Raw genomic sequence first — 15226 nt, forward strand, 5'->3', positions numbered from 1 at the left:
CTTAGAGCATTTGGACAGTTGAAAATGCATGTAATGAAGTTCTATTTAGAAGAGAAAAGTGTCACCATTCTCTCTCAAAATTATATATTTCATCCCCAAAATGTCTTTTTTTATGTTTTTTTCCAAGTAGGATTTTCTGGTACCTATATGTTCCTAAATGAGTTTTCTTCTAGACACTTGCACAAGTGTGAAGAGTAAAAATGAGTACTTTGTCGTTTTTCTCTTTTTGCTGCCTCCTTCTGAAATGCCTATTATACTCCCCTCTTTGGAAGGCCAAAATAACAATGCCTTGGAGTGTTTCTCCCCTGGGAGCTTTTTCCATTTCTTTCTGTGGAAGTCTAGAGAGACAAATGTCCTCTTGATGACTTGGCTGCCTGCGTGGTCTCTGTCAGTGGCTTCCATGCCCTTCTCCCTCTCAAATACAGATCCCATTTCTCCACCCCATTGAGGAGTGCCCCTTCTTCTGGCATTTGGAATGCTCCTGCCCACAGTGCAGAGACTACCAGCCCCAAGTCCTTAGATGCGCATCTCACGTTCTTCACAGGCCATATTTCTACTTGAGGCAGACCCTAGGAATTCTGTGCAAGAACCACAATGCATCTTCCTGCCCACCCTCTACACTCACTACACTTCCCCTTTCTGTCCCTACCTCTGTACCCTGTCCTCTGTCTTCATGCCTTAATTGTGTCTGTGCCCTAAATCTCTGAGGCTCTATGTCAGAGGCTGGCATGGCATCAGATATTTTCTATTCTGTTTTCTCTCTTTAGACTCTATTCTGCTTTAAGAGCTTGACCTGAAAAATAAATCTGGAATAATCTGGTCAATGTGGTGTCCTTTTCAGGCATCATATTTGCATTTTTACTAAGATGTTTCTGGAGAGAGAATATTGGTGGAATTTCGAGTAATCTGGTCATACAGGATGAAATTTTGTTCAGGAAACTGCCTTCTGTCTTTGATTTTCTCCTCTTTTTTTTTTTTTTTTGGAGGAAGATTAGCCCTGAGCTAACATCTGCCACCAATCCTCCTCTTTTTGCTGAGGAAGATTGGCCCTGAGCCAACATCTGTTCCCATCTTCCTCTATTTTATATGTGGGACACCTACCACAGAATGGCTTGACAAGTGGTGCATAGGTCCACGCCTGGGATCCAAACCAGTGAACCCCAGGCTGCTGAAGCAGAATGTGCGAACTTAACCTCTGTGCCACCAGGCTGCCCCCCCCCCCGTTTTTTTTTAATGAGAAAGATTTGCGCTGAGCTAACAACCATGCCAATCTTCCTCTATTTTTCAGTATATAGACCACTGGCACAGGATGGCCACTAACAGAGCAGTGTAAGTCCGTGCCCGGGAACTGAACCCAGGCCACCACCAAAACAGAGCACACTGAACTTAACCACTAGGCCATGGGGCCAGGCTTCATTTTCTCTTCTTTTAATGGATTCCACAAATATTTTTTCTCTGATCCTAAAATAATCCCATGTGAATGTTTTCTTTTTCATCCTATGCTTAGTGCCAGGGTTCCTGTATATTTATAAACTAATAGAATTATTTTCCCCATACATTTGGAGTGAGGGAAAAAACAAAATCTTGTCAATTTAGATAAGTAACAAGTTTGGGTTAAATGGAAAAGTAAACAGCCAATTTAACTTGATTCTTGTGATGAATTATGATACACAATATTTATGCGGTGTTTATTATAAACCAGACGCTTTACTAGTATTATTTTATTTAACACTCAGAGCAACCATATGAGGTAGGTCACATTATTATGCCCATATTATGGATGAGTAAACTGAGACCATAGAGGTTAATCAATAGATTCATACAGCTAAGAGTGATGAAGTCACATTTTGACATAAATAATCTGTCAAACTATTTTTTTCAATAAAACCAATCCAGTCAGTTAAAGGTGGGGGCACACAACCTTTCTTGGTTTGCAGATGCATACCAGGATTGAAAATGGACACTAACCAAAGAGAGTCTGACTTTATTCCTGAGTGATATAGAATGCTAATTTCTCTTTCTTTTCTTCCTTCTTTTCTTCTTTCCTTCCTTCCTTCTCTCCCTGATAGCAGCTGACAAAGACCCTATGTTCGTTGTACACTTTGATCATTTTTCTTCATTCCACTGGGAAGTACGAGATAGCAGGACTAGAAAGAAAAATAGGAGAGAAAGGGTGATATTTAGCAGGAATAGAAAGAAAAATAGGAGAGAAAGGGTGATATTTAGAACATGTTGCACTCTGTAATGACCTGTGTGTTCTCTTGTCTTTGCAACAGGTACCATTTCTGTCAACACACTGCGCACACCCTACACTGCTCCTGGTGAGAGTGAAATTCTGGACCTGGATGATGAATTGTACCTGGGGGGCTTGCCGGAGAATAAGGCTGGGCTTGTCTTCCCCACCGAGGTGTGGACTGCTCTGCTCAACTACGGCTACGTGGGCTGCATCAGAGATTTGTTCATTGACGGCCAGAGCAAAGATATCCGGCAAATGGCTGAAGTTCAAAGTACTGCTGGAGTGAAGCCCTCTTGCTCAAGGGAAACAGCAAAACCGTGCCTTAGCAACCCTTGCAAAAACAATGGCATGTGCAGGGATGGGTGGAACAGATATGTCTGTGATTGTTCTGGAACAGGCTATCTTGGCAGATCCTGCGAGAGAGGTAGGTTTCCAAAATCCAAGCAGCTGACTCCTCTGAGAAGAAAAGTGTATTAAATGTTGACCTCAACCCTTAAACTGACCATCAAAACATAATGTGTAATCTGCTGAAATAAACTCTCTGCAAGCCGAGTAGCCACACTTGACATGGTGACTGATGAGCCCTAATGATTTTCAAAGGGCCTGAGTCTGGGAAGACACAGCTTTTTAAGTACACAGCAGGAATAAATATTTAGGTCTTTTGTATCCTCCTGGGTATGGGCCTAACATGTATAATAGACAATAACTCTTTCTTTTGCTCAGTTTTTAATTTCAGGACAATAGAAAGTAAAGAAAGCATGAATTAGATCTATTTATGGCACCCAGTTCTGATATCTATGGCAAAAAATAGCATTTGTTGCAAGCTAAGCTGTAAGTTGCAACTTCCCTGACACCATTGCGTGATGCTAAGGTTAGCAATGTCGTTTCGCTTCAGTCATGTTACCCAAGGATGACATTTGAAGAGTAAGCTGACTTTAAGTCGTCTAAGTTCCACCACATTTTCAGAAGCGCATGCTGGTTTCAAAGACACTTACCTTTGCCTAGGACCTAACTGATCGTAGAAGATTCACTTACCTGTTTGATATTAAGGGTTAGTGTGCCTGTTGACTGAGCGGGTGCCTCTCTTTCCTTCTCTATTAGGAGGCAAAGCTACAGTATTTTTTTCTTTTCTTCTCCCATTAGAAACATAAAGGTTGAAGGAACGGTGAAGGGTGACAGCTGCCACCGTTCATCTACAGACCAGACCAAAGGAAGAAACAGCTGAATGAATAGGTCTAAGCGTGTCCTTCCATCGCCCTAAGAGTTTCAGATTAATGCTGTAGTCACCACACCCATTGCCAGTCATTTCCAACAATGGAAGAAAGATCAATATGAAAAATTATTGATGAGTTGTGCTATTCTCCTCTCATGCTCCAAATAACATTGCTGTATTAGACATTTAGCCTGAAAGTACTTGGCATCTATTTTTTAAGCCATGTACATTTAGTCTTTTTTCTCCCCTTAATTTCTGAAATAGTTTAATTCATTTAAACTATCACTTCCTAGAGAAGAAGTGGTGATTTTCTAAAATCCAAAGTTGAAATGTCACTTTGTTCTTTATCTTAATAAGGAGGCTTATCAGCTTATCAGTTCTATTTTAACATTAATATAAAAATTGATAATAATTTAATAATCTAATAATGATCTTAAATTACCTAACAAAATATTATCAGTTCTGTGTTATATAATTAGATAGGTCAATAGATGGGTAAGCATTTTAGTCACATAGATTCATTCATACTCCTAGTACCTAATTGCAATTCCTGTGAATTGTCATTAGAGGTTAGCTGTTTCTGCATAGTTCCATTTGTAAGGTGTATGCTCTCTGTAAATTTCCTCTTCTCATTTTTCCTTCTAATTTCAGTTTATTTGTTTGTATAGTTTGGTCTTTAGAAATTGCTAAAGGAAGCCGACAATAACAACAAAAAAGTGACAACGTTTGCAAGATAGATTACAGTTAGGCATAATGTGAGATGAGCAGGCTAGAGTGATTTAAGATTTTTTTTCATTTTAATCATTCAGAGAGCCACCAGTTATTCTGATGTCTCCTGCTTAAGTGAAACTAGGAAAGAGTCTAACTGTACTGTCACACGAATGATAAGAGCCTTCAGTTAAATATGCATGGTGTACCACCTTGTGGCAATACTCTCCTACTACATATGGCAGAAATAAAGATAGAAATTGTAGAGCTTCCTGAGCCAGAGTGAGGGAATGGGAATATTTATATATTACAATAATTAGAAGGAGGGGTGGGAAGCATATGTAGATTTGCAAATGAGACTTTAATAACAAACTTCATCACTGAGATTTGGCATATAATTTTATCTGACAGGTGGCTGGAAATTTCTGCAGATTTCTTTGTCTCCAGGTTGGTTGTGTATTGAGCAGAAAATGGTCATTTTTGTGTGGTTTTTTCCCTGCACTACTCAGTGTATTGTGAGAAGTCTTTGCCTTTCAGAATTAATTTTCTTGCTCACATTATGGTATCTCCTGAGAACAAGGGTGGTGTGGGATGCTTGTCATGCTCAATACCACAAAATTTGGCTTTCTTCCAGTTCCCAGCTCTGCCCCAGTTCACTCAACACAAGACCGTGCCCAGCCAACCCTCGGGGTTTTCAAGTCAAAAGGAAGGGCTTTGACTGTGGTTCTTCTCCAGATACACTCTGAGTTCATAAGGCTGTTGATCGTGTAAAGGTTGACTGACACCTTTTGAAATTAAACAAAATAAAAGGCACTAATAAAGTTTCTGTTTTACTATTATTGAGCAATAATTGATAATTTATAAAGATAATTATTCAAAGTAATTAAAAAGCATGTTCAAGTCCTTGGACCACGCAGCATGGGGCATGATACTGCAATCACATTATGGGAAATCTTCATTGAGCATTAAGTAAGCAAAGAAGTTTCAAAGAAAGACCAGAATATTTGCTGACTTAGGCAAATAGGAAAATAGTATTTTGTTTTACATGTATTGATCCCATAAGGAAGAGTAATACAGAAATAATGTTCATTTGAATGTAAATTAAATTCAGCCCCTTCCCTTCTGCTTTATTTTTAATAAAACTGGGAATTTGTGGAGACTTGGTCCTATAGAAATTATTTTCGTTTATATGTGTATGGTATAATCAAAGGTCTACTTTATACTTGTTTGTTAAAACGCTAGCAGATGGAGGGGCAGATGTCAGAGTAATATAATTTGGCTCCCTGTCTGATTTTCATCGGTGATCACAATATGGGACTGCCTTTCGGCAAAACTGAGCACAGGTGTACACTTTAGACTGCAAGAAGGAATAATATAGAAAAGCAAATTTATCAAACTTAATGACAAGGGGGAAGGAGATACAGGAGACAAAGATGAAACTTTCTCCCCAACTGGGAAGTATTGTATTGGAATTAACCTTTTAAAGGACGCTTTTGCCTTCTAAGTGGTAAAATAATTTTACTAACGTTAAAGGATCCTGCCAAATAGCATAACCTTCAAATGTCAGACTGTTGTTTACCATTTGTTTGGCAACTCTAGAGTACAACCTTGTGCACTTTTCATTTCTTGTCTAATTAAACATTGGCTCTAATTATGCGGAGTCATTTAGATGTTCATTTGTCGTTTATCAATAAATTATTTTCACATTGAGAATTCTTTAAAATGGCACTCAGGGGCACTCTAATTTTATTACTTTATGATGTTATTTTGTTCCTGCAGCTTTTTGAAGAAGGTTAAAGGCCAATGGTCCTGATTGTTTTTCTGCTTTAGATTGTATTTCATACTATATTTATGACCCATTGTCAGTTATCTGTGTTTCTAAAAGGATGTTCCCCCTACTTAGTTTTCAATCAAATTAAGCTGCATTTCATGGAAGAATATGAGATCATTTTAAAATATGATTACTGAATAATAGAGACTGGATTTACAGCCTAAATAAATAGAAGAGGAAAACTAATACCATTTTGGAACTTTTATCTGTATGATACCAAAGTAACTGAACAATTGATAATGACTTTTAAACTTTTATTCAGCTATTTATTGCTATATGAATATGGACAATGATTGACTATAGTTTAGGAAAAGAAATAGTAAAGATCCAATTTCTTTTAGATTATACAAGAAATGCATTTTTTCTATAGTTCACCAAAATTTAACAATCGTTAATTATTTTTTGAATAAACTACTACTAGATTTTCTTTTGGGAAACCTCTTATCTAATTGAAAAAAGATGTGGTATTATGTAGAACCACTGTATTTTAAAAGGATCATATTTTAGGGGGCTGGCCCCGTGGCCGAGTGGTTACGTTCGCGCGCTCCGCTGCAGGTGACCCAGTGTTTCGTCGGTTCGAATCCTGGGCACGGGCATGGCATTACTCCGAATCCTGGGCACGGGCATGGCACTGCTCGTCAGACCACGCTGAGGCAGCGTCCCACATGCCACAACTAGAGGAACCCACAACTAAGAATACACAACTATGTACCGGGGGGCTTTGGGGAGAAAAAGGAAAAAATAAAATCTTTAAAAAAAATAAAAAATAAAAAAAAATAAGAAAAAAAAAAGGATCATATTTTATTTTCTCGGTGTTTGGGTCAATGCTAGCCACAGGACCCCTATTTTAATAAATGGACTCTTTCCCTATTCTGTCTTTTGTGGCATGATTATGGCCTTTAAAGTAGACTTTAGGAAGCATTTTGTTCACGTACATTATCAAAATTAGATTCCACTTAGAATAGGCAAATAATTTCTTCAGTGCGCATTTATGTAAGCTTGATATCCAAATTGAAATAAGCTCTTTTGTATATCTTCAGTATCAAGTGCAATCAATAATTCAATAAGTATTTATTGAGGCCCTACTGTGTGCCTGGTTTTGGGGGCACTCAGCTGCCGATACAGGAATGAATATGAGAGCCCAACCCCTGCTCTCATGACACTTACATTCTAAAGGGTAAAGACAGATGATAGCATGTAAACAGATAAGAAATGGTAATTGATAAAAAACGAAATGGTAAGTAGATATAGAATAACTGGCGGGGGGTTAAAAGAGTGATTGATACAGGCCTCTCCAGGTAACTTTTGACTGAAGACCTGAATGCTGGAGGAACCAGCCATATAAGGATCTGGGGTGAAACTTTTAAAGACAGAGGGATCTACAGGCACAAATACTTGAGTAAGAGATGAAATCAGTGTGGCTGGAGTTTGCTAAACAAGGGAGGGAGATGCTGAAAGCTGAGGCCAGAGAGACGGGCTGGGGCAGATCACACAGAAGCTTATAGGTAGAAAAGGAGTACAGATTTTATTCTAACTGCAGTGGGAGACTATTGGTAGGGGGTGCAGGAACATCCTTGAAGCAATGAAGAGATATAATCTGATTGACTTCTTCAAAAGTTACCCTGGCTGCTGTGTGTAAAAACACAGAGTAGAAATAGGGAGACCATTGAGAGAGCTATTGTAGTGTTCTAGGTGAGTGATGGGAGCAGAGTCTGAGGGACTTTAGCAGTAACGGTAAGAAGCTGTCAATTCAGGAAATGGATTGGAATTTAGAGCCTACAAGACTCGTGGACTTGCAAATAGTTTGGACATGACAGAGAGGTTAAGAGTGAAATCAGAAAGGTTAAGGTCTGAGCAATGGGATTATACCATTTACTGAGATGGAGAACACTGGAGAAGAAGCATGTTGAGTTTGCTCATTTTGGAGGTGCCTATTGTATTCAAACCAGAGATGTTAAATAGTCAATGAGTGATAGATTGAAGATGGAGCTAAGGAGAGAAGTCAGGGCTGTTGATAAATATTGGGAGAAGTGAACGTGTGAGTTGACCACCATTCCTTAAGTAAAGAGGTAAATGGAAAAGAGAAGACTGTCAAGGAGAGAGACCTTGAACCCTCAGTGCTTATCGGTTCTGGATGTGCCTTCCATCCCGTGATGACCACAACTAATGATTAAAGTCTGTTAGAAGCAATACTTGATTCTCCTGACTTTTGAAAGATAAACTTGCAAAACCATAACTCCAGAATATAGTCTTAATAATGAGAATTTCCTAGTTTATTTTCATTCCAGGTAGTGTTTCTTTTATTAAGTGATATTCTGTGTTATCAGAACCAATGAGAAAGCAAAATGAGTCATACTTGTTTTGCAATCTTCCACCACCATATGGTGTTTAACATTAAAGGGTGCTGACTATTTCTTAAAGCAGTCAGGTTGTGGTCAATGTCTTTTGCTATTCGCTTGTTTATATGTTTAACACGATATTAAGGATCTTCTCTGTTAAAGCAATCCACTTTAGTAGCACACACCATCTCTTCACTCCCACCTCATCCTTATTCAATATTACCAAAGTACATAAAGCTATTGACTTTTTTGTGATAGCTTAATATTTTCAGAACACCAGGGTGGTGCTTACAGATAATATTTTAAGTTACCCTTTACCTGTAAATAAACCTGAAAATGAAGTTCTAGTTTGTGTAACTAAAAATTACCTTGTCAAACATAGTGACTCAGAAGAAACATCACATGTTGTTTGGTAATATGAATTTTCTTCTCTTATTGAATATCACCTTTGGTAAAGTGTTGATCTGGTTCCTGTATATGAGCCATATATTTTTCTTTTTCTTTTTTTGATTCTATTAGGGCAGAAATTACAAAAAAGTTGATAATAGTAACTTCTCTTAGAATCATGGGCTTTTAGGGCGAGCAAAGGCTTTAGAGATCCTGTGGTAGCACCCTGTCATTTTGCTGATGAAGGATTCAGAGCCGAGGCTGATTTCACAGAGCTGCCAGTGGCCTGGCTATATATAAACATGCATTAAATGGTTGCTAGTGCTTCAAACCAGGCTCACACTGTGGCTACACAAAATAATAGGATCTCTGCTCTTAGGAAGGGACACACATAAATAAATATTGATAATCCAACATGATTAGTGCTATAGGTAGAAAGTGCTATGGGAACAAAAAAAGGAAATGCAGCCATCTCTGCTTTTGTACTTTATTTTGGCGGATACTTCACAGAGGAAGTTCTCTTTACTGTGACTTCTTTTTCTGGCTTAAAAAGAAATGGCTCATTTCTGAAGAAGATGAGCTGAGTTTGTAGTCTTGTGTTCTAACGGGAAGACTTTAATGTCATGCTTTTCCTTTTCAAAGTATAAATGCACTAAACTAAGTGAGAACTTTTACATTCATTTCCCATCTATAGAGGCAACGGTTCTGAGCTATGATGGGAGCATGTTTATGAAAATCCAGCTCCCAGTGGTGATGCACACAGAGGCTGAGGATGTGTCCTTACGGTTCCGATCCCAACGTGCATATGGCATTCTCATGGCAACCACCTCTAGAGACTCTGCAGACACCCTCCGCCTGGAACTGGACGCAGGGCGTGTGAAACTGACGGTCAATCTAGGTAACAACTCGCCTTCCCCCATTGAACTAACACTTTCCACCTTTTGTTCAGTTTTGCCTGCAAACATTTATTAAGTAGCCTGTTTGCCATGGAAAGTTAAAACACTTGATGGTCTCATTTCCATCATTGAAATTAATTTAGGTTTTGGGGACATCTTTTTATTGTTTTTATTTTGTTTAACATAATTTACTGTTTTGTGATTTCTACCACTGAGGGTTCTTAAAAGGGAAGCCATATGTATCAATGAGGTTAATTGAAAAGATAAATGATGAGGCTCAAAGATGCCTCAAACTGAATTTCTTTTTGTTATATTTACTGACATTCTGATTGGTTATAGATGATGTCTTTTTAGATAAATAAAAATCCATCTACTTTACTTGGATAACATCTGCACAAAATATCAAATTTCTAATTGCGATCTAGACCAACAGTGCATTTACTTCTTGGGCTTCTCCTTTGAATAGTCACCTTTGTGGTATCTCATCTTTTCTGTTTGGAAATACTGTGTGGTGATATTTTGCTATCAGACAGCAATCCACAACCCTTCAATGCCCAAAGTCTGCGGCCCTTAGCAAACAGCCATGAGAACACTAAAAACACAGGCTCTTCTACAGAAAAATAATGCTTTCCTGCTTAATTGTAGCGTTAAGAAAGCGTCACTACAGTAAAACCTCAACAAGCTGGATAAAATGTGGGGGAAAGCCAGGCTGAATTAAGAAAAAGTCTGAATTGTAAACTAAAAAAATTTTAAGCAGTTTTGTTTTCAATTACATTCAAAAACACAAATTAAGAACTGGAGAAATCTTGTTGAGGAAAGTTCTTACTAGGCTGATTTTAATGGGTGGATAAGAATTATCCATATTTAGCACTTTGTTTCATGCAAGTTGTACCATCAATGTATAGTATAGCACTTGAAATCAGTTTTCTTCCTGAACTAGGCCTTGCACAACTCGTTTATCTGTTTAATTTTTCCCAGGTGATCTCTGTTCATATCAAATAAAGAATTATAAATGTTCTGCCCAATAAGTTTCAATATTATTATTAAGTCCAAAAGGAGTACAAATTAATGAGGTTTTACTGTATTTCCTTGAAGCGCTAAACACACACACACACAAGTGAATAAATAGAGAGAGAAAATAAAATTTGAATCTACCTAGATTTATAAAAAGAGTAATAAAATGTAATGAAGTAAGGCCTTTGTGGAAACCCTGCCTACATTTTCAATTGTGCTGGGCAGAATGGTAGATCATAAAATATAAATTATTTAACTGATAGCTTATTTAATACCATAACGTTCAATTAATATTAGTTAAATTAAGTTAAACAATAACGGTGTTTTTTAAAGATTACTGAAGAACACACAGCACTCTCCTTGACTGTTCTGTTAGAGTTCCCTCTGGTGACAAGGATAGGTTACTACAAGCCAATGAGATAAATTGCCTAGGGCAGTGAAGGGGCTGGTAGCCAAAGCAGAAACACACATGGGAATTATTCTAACAGCAAAGCATTCTGTGGAAAGAGTTGTGTAGGTGCTGGTCCTTGGCTGTTTGCAACCACTTTTCTGATGCGGTTGACGACACATGACAAACTCAGCTATGTGGAAACAGAATCTAGGTTTATATTTTTCGTGTTCCCCAAAGGCGTTAAATACTAACAACCAAAACCAACAAATATTTATCTATACATAAAATAAATATAAAACATCCCACATAGTCCTTTAAAGATAGCCCTTATAATCACAGTCTGTATTATCCAGATCAGACATTCTGTTCTTAGAGAACCTGCTTTTCTGTTAAGAAGCAGGTATAAGAAAAGGAAAATCAATAGCAATGTTAACCATGACACTTATTACATCGAGATAGCATTGTTAGCTCCTAAGAGAGGCATGGGCTTGTGAGCTCTGAAGACTAGCACTAATCCTTAACCACTAGAGTTTCTAAAGAAAACATACAATTGTTTTTTTCCTCCTCCAATTAATACAAGGCATGGAATCCAGCCAACATCTGGTTCTTACCTTTTTTGCCCAAGCAAATAAAAAATAAATAAATAAAAACATTAGGGTGAGATGAGAATAATTTCAACTTACTCTCAATTTGACCACCATAATTTTAAAGGATTCTGTTGGCCTTTGTGGGATATTAGATTTTGGAGGTCCAAGATGTCTGAGCCTAGCTGAGTTTGCACTGTACCCCATTGTGACGGAGCACTTTTTAATTATGCTGAAAACAATGATATGTTCTTTCACAGATGGGGAGAAAGTTGCAACCAGTCTAAGCCAAGCATCTTTGACAGTTAACAATTCTTTATTTCACTTAGATTTGTCACCATGTAGCTTTGTTTGAATTGGCCATTTTTCTTTAACCCTCTTGTTGTTTACAATGGTGAAGTGTTATAACAGTGAATCTGGGTTTTAGAAGTATGTAAAGAATAAATGATATGGAGTGGCCATATTTGCATGTGTCTGTCCCCGGAAGGGTGGACTGTGATTTTATTGGATGTCTGCAGCTATTACCTTGAAGGATAAATTTTCATTTTTCATCTATTCTTCCCCATCTAGATTGTATCAGGATTAACTGTAATTCCAGTAAGTGCCTATTCAAAATTTTTAAAATGTTATTCCTCCATTATGATGTAAGCTAGTCAAGAAAAAAAAAGAGAGCAAGAGAGAGGTGTTTATGAAACTCATGAATTCACTTTTGAAGTATACCAGTCCATCATCTGGGTTGTAAAAATTCATTTTGAAATCTGTCCAGTAGAAGACTTTCCCACTGCAGTTCCTACCTGTAAGTGAGAAAAGAGGTGACACATATTTTGCAACAGAAAGTGCAAACACCTCTATAGACCTTTGGATAAGGCAAGTAGCCTTTGTATTTTGCCACATCTTAGACTCCAGTAGCTCTCTTCGTGACCAAATTAGGAGAGAATACTATGAGTCTTATTTCCTTCACTTTCTGTTTTTATCTCTTAACTCAAATATAGAAAAAAAAAAATTAGTTCCTTTCGTTTTGAGAGTTACTATTAAACCTTTCTAAATTCAACCAAAGTTTTACATAGGAAAATATGTTTCTCCAAATTATATATATATACAGAAATTACTTGTCTAGAGAGTCTCTTCTTGTTCGTTATGAGTGTTTACATGATGAATTTTTACATCCTAATCATATATCTGCAAAAATAACCAAAACCCTTCAAATCTGTGATATGCATGCCAAATGATGAGTCAGAAAAGATGCATGGACTGAGTTTTATTCAATTGTAGGCTAGAGAATTCGAAAGGATATAAGGACTGTGATTTTATTTTGAGTTTTAGCATTATCTTAAAAGTAAACCTATTTTATTTCTTTACATAAATATTTAGGTTTTTCTTTTCCAGGTTTTGCTGACCACATTAACGAATCTCCTCCAATGATAACACAGTTGTTAGTTATTTAAATAAAATGGTTCTAACAAGCTTCTAATCTCTCATTGTCATAGTCAGTAAAACATTTTTCTATATCCTTGAAAAATGATGAATGTGAGTTGATGAGTTCTATTCCCAAAACCATTGGCTGTATTTCCAAATGGGAATGAGTCATCCTCTGAGGAACAAAATGGTGGTCTTAAACTTACAAAAACAAGAAGCTTTATCTAATGAAATACTTACTGTTTTGAACACCATGCTTCTTATAACTCAGATTTGTCTTCAAATATTTTAATGTTCATTTTAAAGTAGCATAAAAATGTCTTTTCAGTTGTAGCAACAAAAAGGTCACTGAATCATGAATTATGAAAATCAAATTGATAAACTATCATACAAGGCATAAAAACTTATTTTAAACATAATAGCTCCTGAAGTAATCTCCCAAAGCTCTCGCACAAGGGGAATTTTCAAATGCACATCATCTCCTCTCAAGCCCCATCTTTTCCACACTTTCTGAAAAGGAGCATAGGTTTTGCAAATCTAATACCATGGTTCAGTTTGCTTTCTGCTCTTGGGAATAGATGCAGGCAAAGTGGCAACCCACAGAATACTTTCCCAAAGCCAGACTTGTGCCTTAATGCAGCAATAAATGTTCTTGATTTTTCCTGAGTCTTAGAAAATCCATGCAAGGAAGATATTCTTCTCTAGACTTCTGCTTTGTGTACTATTTTTATTTTATTTATATTAAACAGACAATAAAAAATGGATTTTTAAATGTACAAAATAAACTCTAGTATTTGATGGGAATTAACCAAATCAAATGTGATTGATTCTGTATTCTCTAGGTATATCAATGGTTTTTTGAAATATATGTTTATCAGCTAATGACCTTGCTAGACGCTTCTTTTCATTTGGCTTATCTTATGAGATTCTGATATTAAGCATAGTGTTTTTTTCTGGATATTCCACAGAATAATACCTTTGAGGACAAGGGTTTTTGCTGGCTAGTGGAGTTTTTCCCTTTTTAAGGAGTATGTGTTACATTTAAGTTACTTGAATTAAATGAATGATTGTGAGCTTTCAGTGCACACCTCGGACAGGACTGCCAATGCCTTAACTTGACAGCAGTCACTGGAAAGAACAGGTAACATTTTCATTTCCTTTTGCCTTTGTTTTATTTAGGGGATAGTGGGCAGATGTAGCAAGAACCCCAAGTTCCATCAAGAATTCATGTTATTACTCAACCTTGAGGAGAAGGAGGAATTTATGTATCAAATAATACAAATCTGACTCACAGTGCTTAAGTAAGCAGAGATTTCCACCTGAAGTGCATTCCCTACCCAATAAAAAAATAAATTAAAATATCTGTATCTCAGTATAAATCGTAGTATAACTAAAGACTGTTTTATTACATTTATCCCCGGTGAGCCTTGACTTTGTTTGAAACCGGGAGGAATGTATGTTTATTAAATCACAGCCATATATCACTACCATCTCTAAAAATTACTCCATACCTAAGATGGCAACTGTATTGTGAAATTCACATGACATACGTCAATTGATGTCTTTTAAGAAAATTTCCACAGGTAATATACGGACTATAACCTAAAAGATTATCTTACATTGATAATTAATATTAAACTCGAAATTATTGTTTGAACAGAAACCTTCCCAAATTTCTCTGTACTTACTCAGAATAGGTCTACTGTTTCCCGCAGTGGCTCCATGCTTCCTCCTCTCCCACCCCCAGCTTTCAGCAGATGTTATTACTTGATATGGAAAAGAAAATATGTATAGTATCAGACTATCCAGTCTTTGCTACTGAAGAATAGGTGGGAGGGAGGAGGAAGAAGCTCTAGCTGCCTGCATTCAGACCTGTGGGGCTCTAAGAGACGGCAGATATGTTTCTTTTTCAGCTATTCCTATGTCACTAGTTTAGATGCAGCAACAGAATCTTCCATGAACAGGCCAGGGCACAGCCTTTTGTTAAGGTTCTTTTGAGAAAGGGCAGATTTGAATTCCGAGGACTGTCTCTGTCAGATTCTGTGTTGCCGCCCTTTCTCCCCAGTAGGAAAAGCTGTCAAGAATCTTTAAATGGAAGAAGAGAGCCTGTTTTCATTTAAAAATCAAAAGCTTATTTTCACGTGTGGAGAGGGTCCTTTTTAAAAAAGAGCTGTCTCTATGAATAGTGGTCATGTCAGTGTCAAAATATAT

At 37.2% G+C, this 15226-nt stretch overlaps 1 protein-coding gene across 44 annotated transcripts in view; it reads left to right on the forward strand.

Moving 5' to 3' along the window:
- The window catches only part of NRXN1 (neurexin 1), a 1068408-nt gene that overhangs the window by 487918 nt on the left and 565264 nt on the right, over positions 1-15226 (forward strand). For 24 of the 44 annotated variants that reach the window (XM_070573958.1, XM_070573943.1, XM_070573962.1 and 21 more), the window contains 3 exons: positions 2277-2660; positions 9409-9612; positions 12170-12196. In XM_070573958.1, coding sequence (XP_070430059.1) covers positions 2277-2660; positions 9409-9612; positions 12170-12196 — 615 coding nt within the window. The remainder of the gene's footprint in view (positions 1-2276; positions 2661-9408; positions 9613-12169; positions 12197-15226) is intronic. The other 20 variants (XM_070573944.1, XM_070573931.1, XM_070573950.1 and 17 more) reach the window with 1 other exon arrangement.

The sequence above is a fragment of the Equus przewalskii genome, chromosome 14 (genome assembly GCF_037783145.1).
Source record: "Equus przewalskii isolate Varuska chromosome 14, EquPr2, whole genome shotgun sequence".
In the NCBI taxonomy this organism is placed as follows: domain Eukaryota; kingdom Metazoa; phylum Chordata; class Mammalia; order Perissodactyla; family Equidae; genus Equus; species Equus przewalskii.